Here is an 18,288-nt window from a genome sequence, read left to right on the forward strand (position 1 = left end):
TTAGAACATTTCCTCCCGGGTTTGATCCTTCCCAAATTTTCTTTTTTTTTTTCCTCTTACATATACATATATATATATTTATTTGGTTGCACTGGGTCTTAGATGCAGCAGGTGGGCTCCTTAGTTGTGGCAGGTGGACTCCTTAGTTGCAGCATGCATGTGGAATCTAGTTCCCTGACCAGGGATCGAACCCGGGCCCCCTGCATAGGGAGCACCCAGTCTTAACCACTTCGCCACCAGGGAAGTCCCCCAAATTTTCTATCTCAACCCACATCAAAATAGTTAGAAATACCCTCTCACCCTCTGTGTGTGTATCTGGTAGTCTTCCTAACTGGAAAGGGAGTGGGAAGATAAAAAGCTTTTTTCTGTGTTCTCATGCTGCTGGAGCAACAAGCCAAGGCTGCTGAGCTGCTGTAATCACTTCAATCAGCTGCATGTTGCTTCTCTTTTCAGCAGGTGGCCAGCTTCATTCACCAAGGGGTCACTCCACTCTCACCAAGAAAGCAGCACCAGAGCCTCTGGCCCCAGACCCAAGTCTGGAGGCCCAGGAGACACAGAACCAAGACACTGCTTCTCCTGCTTGCTCTGTGGGGGAAGAGGCCAGGAGCTCCAGCCCAGATCAGGCAAGCCTCTGCAGCTTCGAAATCAACGAAATCTACTCAGGCTGCCTGGACATGGGAGATGACAAAGAGGAAGAGCCCCCAGGAACTGGTTCATCTCTTGAGGGGGCCAGACAAAACCAGGTAGATGAACTGAAGTCCATGGAAGAAGAGTTGGAAAAGATGGAGAGAGAGGCATGCTGTTTTTCTCATGAAGACAGCAGCTCTTCAGAAGCTGACACGGAGCTCTCCTTTGAGGACTGGGGCTGGCAGAGTGGTTCACTGAGTTCACCCAGCCTGCCTGAGCCAGCCAGAGGAGCCAAGGGCAACGTGAGCAACAGGTCCCTGACCGAGCAGTACATCAGTAAGTGTGTGCTGAATCTAAAGATTTCACAGACCTTAATGCACCAGAATGCCAATTTGCTGAGGAGTATTCAACAGAAAGTAGATAAGCTTGAGATGACACAGAAGGAGCAGGAGGGCAGGTCTCTGTGGGCTTCCTCAAGAGAGTTTGCAAACGGCTATGACTGGCCTTCAGCCCTGGGCCCCCAAGCTTCAAGCTATATTCCTCCTGCCATGCAGCTGCCAGGGAACCTGCAGCCGGACACTGAGGGCAACTGCCCGACCCTAGCAAAGTCTCCAAGAACAATGAGAGACTTTCAAGGAGGACATTTTGGCAAAAGGTCCAAGAAAAGAAGCAGCTGTGGCTGGACACCTTTCACCCCTTTCCCCCAAGTCCCTGAAGAAAGCACTAGGGATCAGCCGGAGAAGGGCCAACAGGTAAGGCTGAGAATGGGGGCAGGGCAGCACAAGCAGGATCTGGAGCCGGCTCAGCATTGCCCCTGACCTGCGGGCAAGGACTGACGTCAGCACAGCCAGCTCACAGTGGGGTCCTCTTGGCTTTGGGAAGTAAGGCCTCTAGGTTGGAATTCCAAGATAGATAACACTTTTTTTGTGTGTGTGTGTGTGTTTCGCGGGCCTCTCACTATTGTGGCCTCTCCCGCCGCGGAGCACAGGCTCTGGACGCGCAGGCTCAGCGGCCATGGCTCACGGGCCCAGCCGCTCTGCGGCATGCAGGATCCTCCCAGACCAGGGCACTAACCCGTGTCCCCTGCATCGGCAGGCGGACTCCCAACCACTGCGCCACCAGGGAAGCCCAAGATAGATAACTCTTCACCTCCTGTTCCAAACCCAGCACACAGCCCATGTCCTTCTCTGTAAATTCAGAGAAGTTTGAACCATGTGAAATTGTTGTTCTATAGGTTAAAATAATCAAGTATTGACACTTTTATATAGTTCGGCTCACCAAATATGGTATCTTGGGCAGGTATTAATCCCCATTTTAAATTGCTTATTCATTCATTCATTCACTCATTCAACAAACATTTATAGAGCAAGAGGCTATTTATTAGACCCTGGGATATTATGATGAATGAACCACAAGCTCTACTGTGAGTATTTCAGACACCAGTGGGGGACAGAGGGACTCGATAGTCAAAGAAGATGCCTCAGAGGATGTGAGAAACCATGGGTTGAAGAGTGCTTCCTCCATGAGCTTCTTAAGGACAGGTCTTACTCATGCTGTGTCCCCACACCAAGAAGGGGGCCTAGCACGTAGAAGGTACTTGATAAACAGTCATTGAGGGAAGGACTAAACGAATGAATTTGAACAAGTTCACACATGCAGAGCTGGCTGCCTCTTGAATCAGAATTTTAGAGGTGGATCGAGCCCATCCTTTTACAGAGTGTGAAGCTCAAGCTCCGAGACTTAAACTTTCCAAGGTCCACTGGTGTGGCTGAGAGCGGGGTGGAGTAGGAGAGGTCAGCACCATTGGAAGGAAGATCTTATTACTATAATTATTTAGAGTTTCTGGCTCATGGTAATAAAAAGCAGGCTTTTGGTGAGTTTTATTATTGTTTTAAAATCCTCCACCTGCAGTGCACCCGCTTAGGCCTGCACAGGGCAGACGACTCCCACTTAACCCCCATGCCTTGCTGCGCTACTGCCGAGGCCCACAGCTGGTCAGGGGCAGGTTTCTGACTCCCAGTCTCGTGCTGTTTCACTGTTCCTTGCTGAATTTCAGTGAGGCTTCAGTCCTCACTTAGAACATTTGGAAAAGCCTTGGCATTTGTTTTTATGTAAAGAGGAGGCACAAAGAATTTACTTAGATTCTTAATTTTTCTGTTTCTATTGGAAGTTAGAGTTTGCTAGAAAACCATTAGAAATAACTTTTATTGTATACTGTGTTTTGGTTACCTATTGCTGTCTGACAACAACAACAAAAGCCCAAACTTAGTGACTTAAAATAACAATGTTTTATTATTTCTCATAATTCTGTGGGTCAGGAATAAGACAGGGCTTAACTGAGTGATTCCTCCATTCCATGTGGCACCGGCTGGGATCACCCCCTCGACTGCATTCAGCTGGAGGCTGGGCTGGGCAAGAAGGTCCAAGAAGGCTTCACTTACCCGTCTGGTGCCTTAGGCTCCCCCAGAGGGCCTCTCTCCGCGCTTGGCCTTTCATTCACCCAAGCTTCTCTGCAGCATGGCAGCTGGCTTCCCAAGTGAAAGCTGAAGCGGCCAGGCCTCTTAAAAACTAGGACAGTGTCACTTCTGCTGCTTTTCTGTTGGTCAGAGTCATGAAGCCAGCACAGATTCAAGGGGAGGGAAGTAGATTCCAGCTCCCAAATGGCAGGGAGGGAAGGAATTGATGACAGTCATTGTTGGAAGCCACCTACTAGTACATGAGACTATGGGGAAAACAATTACACCGTATTTCAATTGTTCTTTAAAAAGTGTACCCTGGTTTTCTAGCATAATCAGGAGTAAGGCATTTTCACCTCAATGATTTTTTTCAGACAATTGAAATTCATTCTTTTAATTTCTCCATTCTCAAATTTTTAATCATACTGAATGAAAACATTATAAACTTCCCATTATTCTAAATACCTATTTTGGATATATTCTAAATATATACTGGCCTTTCCTTGGTGACCATGACATTTTTCTGAACATCTGTTATTGTGATGTTCCATGATATAATGCTGCCGCCACAGAAGAGCCTCTGGAGGTCATATTCCAAAGAGATTATGATCATTTTTATGTATCTTCTCACCTTTAGGCACCTTGCTGCCATCCCCAAATCTCACATTTGTTGCCTTAATAGGTTAGGATATATAATTAAGTTTGTTAAAATTGGAGTAAGCAGATCCCAAAGTCTTTCTTTTGGATAAAGGGCATAGACTTTCATTTATTTTGCTTCTACTATTTCCGAAGTATTGTGGCCTTTTTTTGTTGTTGTGTTTTATTTTCATAGCATCCCCCTGGTGGGTTTAGGTAGATATTATTGTCCCTGTTTTATGGATGAGGAAACTGAAACATAAGGCTCTCTTAGGTTAGTCTGAGCAAAGGTCAGACTAGAACCCAGGGCCTGGGGCTCCTGCCACAAAACCTGCTGCCTTAATTAATATAGGGGAAAGTTTGGGGATTTTTTTAAAAAATAAATTTATTTATTTATGTATTTATTTATTTTTATTTTTGGCTGTGTTGGGTCTTCGTTGCTGCGCGCGGGCTTTCTCTAGTTGTGGCGAGCGGGCTTCTGATTGTGGTGTCTTGTTGCGGAGCACGGGCTCTAGGCGTGCGGGCTTCAGTAGTTGTGGTGCTCGGGCTCAGTGGTTGTGGCACTTGGGCTCCAGAGTGCAGGCTCGGCAGTTGTGGCGCATGGGCTTAGCTGCTCCGCAGCATGTGGGATCCTCCCGGACCAGGGCTCAAACCTGTGTCCCCTGCATTGGCAGGCGGATTCTTAACCACTGAGCCACCAGGGAAGTCCAAGTTTGGGGATTTTTGATGTCTATTTTGTCTGCTCCTTCTCCACTTGTGCCCTGTTCAGCCTGGAGTCCTGGGGGCCAACATTTCTATGTATAGGCCTCCAGCTAAGAGATGCGTTACTAGATGTGAAACATGCAAAATGAAATTGTCTTGAGAGGTCTGGTTAGTTCTACACACTTAGCGAGAATGGCTTTAAAAATAGAATGTGAAGGGACTTCCCCGGTGGCGCAGTGGTTAAGAATCCGCCTGCCAATGCAGGGGACACATGTTCGAGCCCTGGTCCGGGAAGATCTCCCATGCCGCGGAGCAACTAAGCCCGTGCGCGCCACAACTACTGAAGCCCGCGCACCTAGAGCCCATGCTCCACAACAAGAGAAGCCACCACAATGAGAAGCCCGTGCACTGCAACGAAGAGTAGCCCCCACTCATGGCAACTAGAGAAAGCCCGCGCACAGCAACGAAGACCCAACGCAGCCAAAAAGAAAAAAATTATATATATATATATATATATATATATATATATAGAATGTGACAGAGAAGGGAAGAGGAATTCCTTCATCAAAGCACTGAAACATGTCTACTGATTTTTAAGCTGCCATCTCTTTCTGGTCCTGGAAAACAGAGCAGAGGTGAACAGTTTCAGCCCACTCACGGAGCCAAGGACAGTTTGGAAAGAAACAGGAACCAAAATACCAGCAGGTGGGTTAACATTGTATTGTTCTTTGTGTCACCATGTCTTTAGACTCCCATGTGACCCTGAGGCCACTTAATGATCTTCATATGTCTAGTGACAAAGAGATTGTGAGAGATGAGGCATAGTAACACAGAAACAGATCTTGGCAAGTTCTCTCCGTTGCGTAAGTGAGAATAGTGGTATAATGGAGACTTGCAGGGGACATCAAGTGGCTGGCAGGTTAGCCACACAGAACTCATCAGTTGTCAAAAGTAAAGCATCCTGCCTTTCTGAAACTGCCCAGATTGTGGGTTTTTTTTTTTTTTTTGGTTGTACCGCACAGCATGTGGGATCTTAGTTCCCCAACCAGGTACTGAACTTGCACCCCCTGCATTGGAAGCACAGATTCTTAACCACTGGACCACCAGGGAAGTCCCCAGATTGTTTTTCTTATAAAAAGAATTGCCAAGTATTCCATGCACCAGTGCTACAGAAACCAAACTATGTGAAAACCAGTGTTGTTCAAAATAAGCATCACTGACTCTGGGGGACAGAAGGAGGGGGTTGAACAGTATCATTGTTACCTTGCGGCCTCTGATTTTTAGCCAGATCAACAAAATGAATTGGTTTCAGCACAGATCACCAGAAGGAGAGTGTATGCGTATGCTGGGTTTTTAAGAACTTAGGTAAAACAAATTTTATTTTGCATAAGAGGAATTATTATTATTTTAAAAATTATTTATTTATTTTGACTGCATCGGGTCTTAGTTGCGGCATGCGGACTCTTAGTTGCATAATGCAGACACTTAGAACTCTTGGTTGTGGCATGTGGACTCTTAGCTGTGGCATGCATGCAGGATCTAGTTCCTGATCAGGGATCAAACCCAGGCCCCCTGCATTGGAAGCACGGAGTCTTACCCACCGGACCACCAGGGAAGTCCCTGCATAGGAGGAATTATTAATGGAGCAATAAATGTTTTTCAAGATAGAGTATTATATCAATTTAGTTTTCCTTTTCTGTGGTTAAATGGCAACATTAATCCACAGCTTGAAGTCAGTCCTCCTGGAAAGAAAATTTTGTACCTATTCCCAGTGGTGACTAAAACTAATGACAAATTTGCTGTTCCATTCATTTTGGTTAAATATGTACATTAAGGGAGAATCAAGGAAAATGCCCAGACATTTTAGATTAGTGTATTTTACCTTTACAAAGGAAATTAATTGAAGAACCACCTAACTGGCATCAGAGAGTTTAGCAGTCACATCATTGACAGAGGCATATAGGGTGATAGTATAGCCACTGGATGACAAAGCAAAAGCTGTAGTTGTGGCTTCGCCTGCCCAGCTCCACCCTCTTCCCCCAGGAGAACAAAAAACTGACTAAAGAAAAGTTTAACACTTTGCTACCAATCCACCTACTCTTTCTGTATGCTTAAAAAAATTGTAATTATATACATGTAGGCAATTTTGTATCCTCAGTTTTTGCTTTATATTAGAACATGGTTATCCCTTGTTATTAAAAACATCCTGTAAACTTACTTTGAAATTGTTGAATTTCCCCCATTGTTGAATTTTAGGTTGTTTTATTCTTTATTTTTTGTTTTCCTGTTATGAATAGGGCTACAGTGACTTGTCAGTAAATTTTTTTTTTTTGCATTTTGGGTTATGTCCTTGATAGATTCTCAGAAGCAGAGTTACTAGCTCAGAGGGTTTGAACATTTTAAAGATTCTTGATAGCTATTGCCAAATTGCTCTTCAAAGAAACTGATTGGATGTGACCTTTCCAATTCAACAGTCTCTGCACTCTGATCCAGTGGGAGAGTGGGGTATTCTGGATAAAAGGGAATTCACATATATGCCATAGATCACACATTTTCAAAGAGTTAGTTTAATAGGTGATAACATATATATTATAATGGAATATTTAGAGGAAAAAGAAACTCCCTTGTTTTGCAGACGAGGAAACCTTGGCCCAGAGAGATTGAAGTTTGCCAAAGTCAGACAGCTAGCCAGTGGCAGGACATGGTCTCGAACTCAGTGAAACTAGGCTGAAGATCTCTGAATGTTCTTCAGAGCCCCTGGTGCCTCAAGACCATCTTTACAAATGTTAGCTATTGTGCTATCACTGATATGCAGGTGTGCATATTACCAGAGGATTCTGATCAAAGGGCAGGAACAGCTACTGAACCTTCACCTATGTTCTGTGGCATTGTGGCAGGGCTCTGCTACAGCCCAAGTAACCAGGATTCTGTCTGGTGCAGCTGCGTTTCAGTTGTGGGTCTTCTACCTCGAGATCTTCTAACCCACTCCTTTTATTTCTTAGCCAGGGAAGGCCTAGAGAGTCCAGTGCCCAAACCAGAACGACACAGCTCAGTGGTGCACTCCTCACTGGGCCAGGCCACCCACAGGGACCACTCACATCATCCACCCCTGGCCAAGGCTCTTCCAGGTAGAGCCTTGTGGCCTGAACGTTGAGAAGTCTAGTGCTCCCTGGTGGTGGGTCGGAATCAGTGCAATCTCAGGAACGGCTCAGAGTAATAGGGGACAGTCCTCCGGGTGGGTTGATGGGCTTGGGGTTGTGCCAGGAACTTGAGCAAACTGATGTGTTTGTGTCCACTCACTCCCTTCCTCCAAATCTATGCAATTCAGGATCAGTATGGAATCTGTGTCTTCTAAAATCTATAACACAAAGTCAAGAAATAATGAAGATGCTGGAGAGATACACTTAAAATGGAAAAGTGAGTATAAAGTCATGGATTCTGTTGAACAAAATGAAATTTAAAGTATCTTTCTAACCTTGTTGTCATCTGTAAGTACACAGCCTGTATTGCATTGTTCTCCCATATTCTTTTCTTTTTAGATTGTTCCATTTTAAAAGCAAGACCTTTCTGATTACACACTGCAGAGAGAAGTGCTTTATTCATTTCTATACTATATAGGAAATTCTTCTGTTTTACATGTGTATACATATATATATATGTATCTATGCTATATAACACATGCAGTAAAAACACACAATATAGATGTTTAATATATAACATTATTAAGGTAGAGAGCTTGCAGTGTCACTTTCACATATTTTGTGGGCATTATCCTTTTGTATCAGTCTAATCTTGTAAGCTTAACAGGATACAGCATCTACGTTTTTTGATACTAAAGCTAAGTGACATTGCAAAAGTAGAGAAAATGGGAGTGAAAACACACATGAACACATACATGCGTACTCCCCAAATATGAGCTCAGCGTGGTCTAGAAAGGCTAGACAGACTCAATGGAATTCCTTCCATTAGTCTCTACAGACTAGGGGCTTCAGATGTCCTTTTCTTATAAAATCTTCACAGCAAGGAGGTCCGTCTACAAGTTTCCTGTTACTTTTTACTCTAATTCAGCAAAAAGCACTGTAACTAACTGAAATTCTGCCTTTCCCTTACTCTATCATCAGTTCTCTCCTCTCCTCTGCTTCAGGCCAAGCTAAGGATGATGCAATTCCAAAAACGCAATCATTGTGACAATATGAGCTATAAAATATGACATAACTCTTTAAGGATCTAAAGCTTTTGTTTCCAGCATTCACAGTGATCTTTTAAACGCTGCTTTCTCTTATATCCAGCGGAGGTGAAAGAAATGGCAGAGAAAGCAGCTACTGGGCAGCTGGCAGTACCTCCTTGGCATCCTCAGAGTAGTGTGACTTTAGAAAATGAGGCTGAAAACAGGCCTGATCCCCTGCTGCAGCCCCCCATTAGGGTCCCTGAGGACGTGGATTGGCAGCAAGCTGTAGAGCATCCCAAGAAAAATGATGAGCCAGGAGGAAATGGCAAGTGTGACAAAACAGACAGCAGTGACCGCAACAGTGACCAACATGGCAGACAGCCAGGGCCTCGAAGTTTCAGCGGTAAGTTCAGTTGGACGAGTCAGGGTAGGTGAGCTCTATCAAGTTGTCAGCTCTCAAAAATAAGTAAACCTCCTAGAATATTTCCTTTGGTCTTCTTTCCTACCTGTCTGGGAATCCTGAATTCCAGGGGAAAGCAGCATACCCTTCTAATCCCACTGTCCTTCAGACAGGTAAAGAAGTCCAGAGATTCATGAGTTTTTCTATTACCGGAGCAGATTCCTTTGTCCAAAGGAAATAAAATAATCTCCATGCACTGACCCTGGATCTGGGTCTAACCTCACAAAGAATCGAACCTTTTACCTGAGGGCATTGGTGGAAGGCCACTCCCTACTGCCCCCTTCTTTGCGTTGCATTTTAAGCCAGAAAAATTCCAGTGGCTCTCAGAGAGTCTATGCCTGAGGAACTTAGAGACAAACGACATTTACTGTCATCACTTTTAGAGATTTGTAGGTGAAAACTGAAGAGTGTGTATTTCTACCTGGTAATTTGCTTGCAATCAGGGCATGGGATATCGTTTCACAGTTGTTTGCAAATCAAAGGAAGGTACATCTAAAATTATTATTTATCTTAGGTAGAAAATCTATTGGTTTGGATTTTTTTGGTATTTAATATCTGTTCCTTGTCAAGCATCGCTCTTGAATGGGTAGGCAAAAGGGTGGCTGATCCAGGGCCACGTGCTGGGGCCAGACTAGCCTAACAGTCTCCACCTCGATTTGACATATGAAACATGGCCACCCTTGGCAGAATATGCCTACATCTCTTCTCTCATGCCACCCTTTGCCCCTTCCATGCCATTTGAATATCACCAAGTGACAATGATTGTGTTATAATTATTAGGTACCAGGCACCTGCCCCCCAGAAAAAATGAGCAGCCAGAGCATGGGGAAGTCTTCCAAGAAAGTTCGGATGCACCTGTGGTTGTTGAGAAGTCTTACAGCGTGAGTCATACTGCCTGGAGAGCCAACTCGAACCCAAAGACCTACTAGAACTGAGTTGTTATGTATTATGACATTGAAATAATATCTATCTTAGTTCTTTTTTGTTGGAGCATGTGCCCTCATGTCTCTGACATGAAAGAAGAAGTCTTTCCTCCCTGCCTGATACTTTTTTTTTTTTTTTTTTTTTGCGGTACGTGGGCCTCTCACTGCCGTGGCCTCTCCCGTTGCGGAGCACAGGCTCCGGATGCACAGGCTCAGCGGCCATGGCTCACGGGCCCAGCCGCTCCGCGGCATGTGGGATCCTCCCAGACCGGGGCACGAACCCGTGTCCCCTGCATCGGCAGGCGGACTCTCAACCACTGCGCCACCAGGGAAGCCCTGCCTGATACTTTTTGAGTTAGTTCAACTCAAAGCATTGTGTATATCGGAGCTTGGGGAAAACACAGACAAGTGTTATATTCAGCTCTGACCCTTGAGCTTTCTGTCAAGTTGGCTAGACAAGACCAACTCTTTTTTTTCTTAATTAATTAATTAATTTTTGGCTGTGCTGGGTCTTCGTTGCTGCGCGCAGGCTTTCTCTAGTTGTGGCGAGAGTGGGGTCTACTCTTCGTTTTGGTGTGCGGGCTTCTCAGTGCGGTGACTTCTCTTGTTGCGGAGCACGGGCCCTAGGCACGAGGGCTTCAGTAGTTGTGGCTCGCGGGCTCTAGAGCACAGGCTCAGTAGTTGTGGCGCACGGGCTTAGTTGCTCCACGGCATGTGGGATCTTCCTGGACCAGGGATCGAACCCATGTCCCCTACATTGGCAGGCAGATTCTTAACCACTGCGCCACTAGGGAAGTCCCAAGACTAACTCTTAAAGCATGGTCAGCTACCAAAGCTCGTGACTCAGGTCAGATTGAAGTAGGAAAAGCAAGGCCAGGGTTGCGATGGGAGTACCTTCACCTGGAATGTCACCTAAGACCCAGATTCAGCTTTCAACTCAGTGGAAGGAATGTGTTCATGCCTGAAACCTCTGCCTCAGCAAGATCTCTGGGATACAGTCATATCCTAGCATTTGCATTGGGGTTACGGCCTTGCTTCCGGGATTTAGTGCATTCTTCAGGCATGCAGTTGGGCCATAGTCCAGCCAGAGCAAGGAACCAGAATTTTTGTAATCACCATTGACGTGGGCCCAGGATCATTTAAAGAATATAAACAGCAGCTGAGAATGAAACAATGTAAAAAGCCAGGTGTGATAACATTAGAGGTCTTTTGAAGAACATACTATTGTAGTAATCATAGCACACAAACCGCTCACAGGACAATTTATTCTTTCTCCCATGTGAGGGCTGGAAGGATGTGCCACATTCAACATACTGGCTTGGCTGGAGAAGCAGCTCTGTCAGGGAAGTGGGGAAGGTATGGGAGGCCAAGCTTGTCTGAGAAATTTCAGTTTGACAGGAGAGGTTGAGGAAAGCAGCTGCTAAGTGCACAGAGGAGGAAGTATGGCAAAAGCAATGTCCAAGGAAATAAACCACAAAACCTCTGCAAAGCGATGACTGAAGGTGAGGAAAGGAGCCAGTTGTCTGGCCATGTGGTGATCAGGGCCTGAATGTAGAGAAAGAGCAAAAAAGGAAGGGGTAGAGTGGAGATGCTGAAGAAATAACTTACTTTATTTTGTTTTTATTGTTGAGATTGCATTGCTATCTTTAAAATCATGCTTCTTTTTTTATTTGTAAATTAATTAATTTATTTATTTTTGGCTGTGTTGGGTCTTTGTTGCTGCACGTGGGCTTTTTCTAGTTGCGGAGAGCGAGGGCTACTCTTCATTGCGGTGCGCAGGCTTCTCATTGCGGTGGCTTCTCTTGTTGTGGAGCATGGGCTCCAGGCATGCAGGCTCAGTAGTTGTGGCTCACAGGCTCTAGAGTGCAGGCTCAGTAGTTGTGGCACACGGGCCTAGTTGCTCCACGGCATGTGGGATCTTCCTGGACCAGGGCTCGAACCTGTGTCCCCTGCATTGGCAGGTGGATTCTTAACCACTGCACCACCAGGGAAGCCCCAAAATCATGCTTCTTCACTTGCCTTTAAACGGGAGTACCTGAGGGAGTCCCAGTTCTGAGCAGCCTCAGCCTGGAGGACAATGCCAACACATGGACTGTATCTAGGCTCTTGAGGATCAGGGTGTTTAAATTCAGTCCCCAGCTTGAGTTGTCTAGGGACTTTTTTCTTCCTGTGAATTTTAGAGCAAAAAGGTCACCCAGCCTCCCCCCACTTCCACTGTGCAGGTAAGGATGTTGAGATTCAGGACTGTCATTTGTCACATTTGCTCCAGGGGGTTCACAGCTCACAGTGGGGAAGGAGGGCCAGAGGTGCAAGTAGGCAGGAAGGTCTCAGAGAGTGTCACCCCGACCACAGAGTAATTTTTGATACCCCATCATTAACACTGCATCCAGCTGTAAAGGGATTTGTTTACAATAAACACCAACTTAAAAGTGATTTCCTACCTTACTAATAGGATCAGTCCGTGCAACCAGCTTGTTCACCAGAGTCTTCTGAAGACAGAACAGATGAAGTTTTAACTCCAGACCATGAATATTTTTACTCCTCAACTGCTCAAGAAAACTTGGCTCTAGAGGTAAAAAAATTTTTTTTAATAAATTTATTTATTTGTTTGTTTTTATTTTTGGCTGCATTGGGTCTTCGTTGCTGTGCGTGGGCTTTCTCTAGTTGAGGTGAGCAGGGGCTACTCTTCATTGTGGTGCGCAGGCTTCTCATTGCGGTGGCTTCTCTTGTTGTGGAGCACGGGCTCTAGGCGTGAGGGCTTCAGTAGTTGTGGCTTGCGGGCTCTTGAGCGCAGGCTCAGTAGTTGTGGTGCACAGGCTTAGCTGCTCCACGGCATGTGGGATCTTCCCAGACCAGGGCTTGAACTTGTGTCCCTTGCATTGGCAGGCGTATTCTCAACCACTGCACCACCAGGGAAGCCCCTAGAGGTAAAAATGTACAGTTCAGGATAAAGTACATCTTCAGCTTTTCTGTTGCCTTATTCCTTTAAAATTATTTTTATTAAGAAAAATAGCTTACACATAAAAGTATATAATGTCAATTTATCAGTGTTTTTGTGTGTTTTGAAAAAACGTGAAAAATAAGATTTTTGATAATGAAGGTCATAAGCAATTTCTCCCAAAATTGTGGCTCCTGCATTTGTACAGCACTTTGTACTTCTTTTTTCAAAACACTTTCCTTCATGTTACCCAATTCACGCATCCTTCCTGAAGGGAAGAGAAGGCAGCCTGCTGTTATTCCTCTGTGTGAAGAACTGGCAAACGCAGATGTAGGGAATTAGCCCTGGCCTGGCCAGATTTAGTGGTGAGAGAGCCAGGAATAGAGTCACAGTGTCAGCAGTGAATGTGAGGCTGTCCAGTACACAGGGCTTTCTCTGGGATCTGCCTAGCTTTTGCAAGAACCTGTTTGTACAGAGTATTTTCATTTATAAAATGAAACTTATTGGATTCTCTTATTTACTTATGTTATTTTTACCTCACCTGTCCCCTAACCTGCCACTTTTTGAGGTTCTTTTACCAATATGGAAGGTACGGAAGAGGAAAGAGAGGATTGTACATGTCAGTCACAACATTTGACTGACAAGAATTCAGTGATGCATCAAAACGCGTAGTTTCCACTTGTTGGCACTTCTGAAAACTCAATTAGAGCAATTTTCCATTATTAATCCTTTAAACATTCTTGGTTTTACGGTGGACTGGGACATTAAGAAAATCTTTAATAGAAATGTATAAAGTATATATACATACATATGTATATACATGTAACATACATATGTATATACATGTAACATGTAGATGTATATAAAAAGTATAACGGAGAAGACTACACACGTCTTTAGTGTACAGCTCATGAAATTTTACATGCTGAACACACTCATGTAGCCAGCACCCAAATCAAGAAATAGACCATTCTTGATCCCCCAAAAGACCTCCTTGTGTTTCCTCCCACTCCCTGCCTCCCCTCAAAGGAACCAGTGTTCTGACTTGTCACCCCATAGAGTAGCTTTGCAGTCTGGGCCGTTTTTCCTACCTTCTTTGGCTTTTCTGATAAAGCTCCCAGGAATCAAAACATCTTTGTTGGAAGGTTGTGGTGAGGAGGGGATGATGAAGGGAAAAGTCACCCGATTCCACCTCAGAATGGGAGGCGGGGGAGGGCTTGTTGTTGAGGAAGAACATATAGTACAAATAAGTGCTTAATGTCTGTGATGAAGGTTTGTTCTTTTTCTATAGAAGATGTAGGAACCTTATGAAGATTTTCAAGGTTTAAGAACATCAAGAAATTCTCTCTCCACCTTCTGATGATATGTCTGCCTCCAGTGACCCTCCTTTCTTTGCTCTTTCATTCTTTTGCAGACCTCAAGTCCCATTGAAGAAGACTTTGAAGGAATACAACATGCTTGTGCCCGACCTCAAGCCTCTGGTAATAAGCCCTCAGGGCAGATTCCTTTGAGAGTCCCTCATCTTTACTTTCTGTCAGATCACACATGTTTAGAGCTGGAAAGGTCCTTAGAAATAACCTTCCAGGCCTTTCATTTTACAGATGAGAAAACTTAGGCTCAGTGATTTCCCCTGCCCCTCACTAGTCTCATGACATCCATACATCATGTTATTTATACCTCCCCTTGCATTCTTATAGCATACGTTATAGCAGTTGCTTCTTCTACTTTCCCCCTGTAGTCTCTTTCCCTAGATTTCAGGCTCTTTTGTGGCACATAGCAGGTGTTCAGTTATCTTTGCTGAGCTGACCTGAGGGGTTGACCTAGGCCACACAGCTAGTTATTGACACAGCGACAACCAGAACTAGGTTTCCATGTCCTTCTCTTCCCCAAAAGGCAGAGTTCCACCATCATTTTCCTTTGGTTGCTTGGCATCTTAGCAAAGGGTTAATGATAGCCAACGGTACAGTGAATGTAACGTCCTTCCCTTGGGAGGCCTTGGGTTCTCTATAACTTAGCAACTGCTTCCCGTTACATGGTAAATTAACCTTGGATCAGCAGCTGGGGTGTGACACAAGACAAGATATAAGTGAACCACAGGTTCTGATACAGGCATTTTAAAAATTGTGCACTTTCGCTCTTTTAAGGTATGCAACCATCCATTTTTAAAACCAGGGTTACCCACCTACCAAGCCATGTAGCTCGGTCTAGGGTCGTGTCTCAACAGTCTGAACCCGGGCTGGGTGGGTTTAGGTTCCGACCATACTCCCTTCCTCCTGCTGCATACTCCAGCTGCCATCTCTAACCTGATGCAGGCCCCCGTCACAGGCACAAGCATTTTAAGAAGCTGTAAGCTTTTAGATGAACAGTTAAATTCTCAGGACAATATGTATTTAAAGTTCCCAAACCTGGGTCTCTGGCCACCCAGCTCTTTCTGTGGAGCCTCTGCCCATGATCACTTTCTGTGTGAGCCTGACCTGTACATGGCCACTTCACTAGTGTTTGGAAGAGAGTTGAGTAGGATAGAGAAGTTATGGGGCAGGCAGGTCAGAAAACCAGGGCTAGTTGGATACAAACATCTAAAGTACATGTAGAAGCCTCTGATTTCTACTCTGTTTCCTCCTTTTAGCCCTTCTCCTCCCCCTTTTTCACTAGGGCTCTGATATATCCATATATCCTCTCCATACCAGGCAATACAACAGGGATAAAAGTTGCATACATGCTGGGTTCCAAGCCCAGTTCTGCCACTGATTTTTTTTGTGCATTACCTTGGGCATGTCACTCCACCTGAGGGCCCCACTTTCCCTCCATGTAAAGTAAAGGAGAAAGTTACACTCTAAAATCTCTAAGTTCCCCTCCAGGTCTAAATTGTGCTTATTAGGAATTCATTTATGCTTTCCAGGTGTTTATGCTTTCTAGGCATTTGAAAAGGGGTGGAAAGAAGAAGAACCCCTAGGCTTCTCCACTGGTGGGGTTTCAGAGTAGCTTGGCTTCTGCTGAAGGTGGCACTTTTATAGTGGGCCTCCCATTGCCTACCAGACTACCTCCTGGACCTAAGGAATGGCAGGCGGATCATGAGCATTTGCCAGCGGGGCAGGCTGGTCTGTCTGTCCTCTTCTCTATAAACCAGAGCTATGTAATGGTGGAAAGGAAAATGGATACTGGCCCCGTGTGTCCAGAGGCCTTACTGAGAGCTGGGGAGGAGTGACTTCAGATGCTTGAGGCCAGCGAGAACAGAAGACAGTTGAATTAGCTCCTTAGTACTCAAGACCCCATCCCCACTCTTTAAGTGGTGTTTGGCGGCCAAGAGACACAGTTAATGTTCTGGGAATGCCCAGAACATTGGTCTTTTCTTTTCATTTTCTTAAAATTTTCATTTATTTATTTAATTTTATTTATTTTTGGCTGCATTGGGTCTTTGTTGCTGCACGCAGGCTTTTCTCTAGTTGTGGCAAACAGGGGCTACTCTTCCTTGTGGTGCGTGGGCTTCTCATTGCAGTGGCTTCTCTTGTTGCGGAGCACAGGCTCTAGGCTTGTGGGCTTCCGTAGTTGTGGCACGGGGGCTCAGTAGTTGTGGTGCATGGGCTTAGTTGCTCTGTGGCATGTGGGGTCTTCCTGGACCAGGGCTGGAACCCGTGTCCCCTGCATTGGCAGGTGGATTCTTAACCACTGCACCACCAGGGAAGCCCTCGTGGTCTTTTCTATTTGGAATCTTTAGTGAACAAACAATTCTTGGTTTCAACGCCCCCTGGTGTCTGTTGACAGGAACCAGGTCAGTTTGCCTTCCTGAAAAGACAAAACAACATTTGTCTCCAGAAATAACTGTGCAGTTATAACTGAAAGGCCAGTAAATGGCTTGATTGTATTCTGAGAGTCAGAATATAGTTCTCCCCTCTGAGCAAGGGAAATAAACTTTCAGAGCAAAAACCTCTTCTACAGTGCTCACTCCAAACCCAACTAGGAAGCACTCTGTTTATGTAGATTATTTCTTATTCTGGATCAGACCAAGGAAAATTCTCGAGAATGAAAGTAATCATCTGGGTTGGCAAAAATTCACTAAAAAATGCATGTACTTTATTCTTTCAGGTGAAGAAAAGTTCCAAATGAGAAAAAACCTTGGAAAGAATGCTGAAATTTTGACCAGGTCTCAATTCCAACCTATACAAAGGTATATGCTATTATTATTTTTTTTATTTTTACTTTTTTTGCGGTACGCGGGCCTCTCACTACTGCGGCCTCTCCCGTTGCGGAGCACAGGCTCCGGACGCGCAGGCTCAGCGGCCATGGCTCACGGGCCCAGCCGCTCCGCGGCATGTGGGATCTTCCCGGACCGGGGCACGAACCCGTGTCCCCTGCATCGGCAGGCGGACTCTCAGACACTGCGCCACCAGGGAAGCCCCCTATGCTATTATTTTATTCACAGTTTCAGACTCAAAGAAGTAATGTTATTTGATGGTAATGCCCATATTTACATGTTGCTCTTCTTCAAATATAATAGCCACCATGTTATAACAGTAAGCTTTGGGCAGCTTAGCTTTGTGAGGACTTGTTCAGCAGAATTGTGAGGCGTCGTGAAAAGGAGTTGTTATCTGTATTCAGATCCTGACTCTGCTTTTCTAACTTGGTCAGATTTCTCAACCCCTCTCTTCTAGCTCCCCATTTGTAAAATAGCAATAAGAATCATCACTGGACATATTGTTAATTGAAAAAAATGCACAACAGTGTATGTAATTTAATACCATCTGTGTAAAAATGAGAGGGAAGGGAGATACCTATAATCCTTGTAGTGTGTCGACATTTCTGGAAGTCTATACAGTGGTTAACTCTAGAGAGAGAGTCCAGAGGTTTTTCTTTTTATCTTATAACCTTCGTTGCTGTTGGAATGTTCCACCATGGGTGCATACTACTTTTGAAAGAAAAAGCTACTTTGTTTTTTTTTACTTTTACAAATGAGAAAGAGAAATTCCATCTGGTTAAGGAAAGTTTCTGTAGACAACATTGAGTTTTATTTTTTCACCTCTCTTAAATAATATATTTTCAATTCTATTGAATAAATGGAAGATTCTAAATTCAAAAAAGAATTCTTACTGGGAATGTTGACATAGAGATTAAAAGTAATAATATGACTTCTGGGCATTTACCCAGAGAAATGAAGAACTATGTTTACATGAAAACACATACATGGGACTTCCCTGGTGGTCCAGTGGTAAAGAATCCGCCTTCCAACGCCGGGAACATGGGCTCCATACCTGGTCAGGGAACTAAGATCCCACATGCGGCGGGGCAACTAAGCCCACGTGCCACAATGACTGAGCTTGTGCACCTCAATGAGAGAGCCCGCGTGCTGCAAACTACAGAGCGCATACGCTCTGGAGCCTGCG

The 18,288-nt window shown here is 44.8% G+C and overlaps 1 protein-coding gene across 1 annotated transcript in view; it reads left to right on the forward strand.

Annotated features, from left to right (window-relative positions):
- TEX14 (testis expressed 14, intercellular bridge forming factor) overlaps positions 1-18,288 on the forward strand; it is a gene marked incomplete at its 5' end in the record, with an annotated part of 80,023 nt that overhangs the window by 43,533 nt on the left and 18,202 nt on the right. Inside the window, 9 exons of the mRNA XM_082861416.1 lie at positions 454-1,379; positions 5,020-5,126; positions 7,424-7,549; positions 7,750-7,838; positions 8,711-8,992; positions 9,830-9,930; positions 12,425-12,544; positions 14,325-14,391; positions 16,994-17,075. Coding sequence (XP_082717542.1) covers positions 454-1,379; positions 5,020-5,126; positions 7,424-7,549; positions 7,750-7,838; positions 8,711-8,992; positions 9,830-9,930; positions 12,425-12,544; positions 14,325-14,391; positions 16,994-17,075 — 1,900 coding nt within the window. The remainder of the gene's footprint in view (positions 1-453; positions 1,380-5,019; positions 5,127-7,423; positions 7,550-7,749; positions 7,839-8,710; positions 8,993-9,829; positions 9,931-12,424; positions 12,545-14,324; positions 14,392-16,993; positions 17,076-18,288) is intronic.

The sequence above is a fragment of the Leucopleurus acutus genome, assembly GCF_964270905.1.
Source record: "Leucopleurus acutus genome assembly, chromosome: 19".
Lineage (NCBI taxonomy): Eukaryota > Metazoa > Chordata > Mammalia > Artiodactyla > Delphinidae > Leucopleurus > Leucopleurus acutus.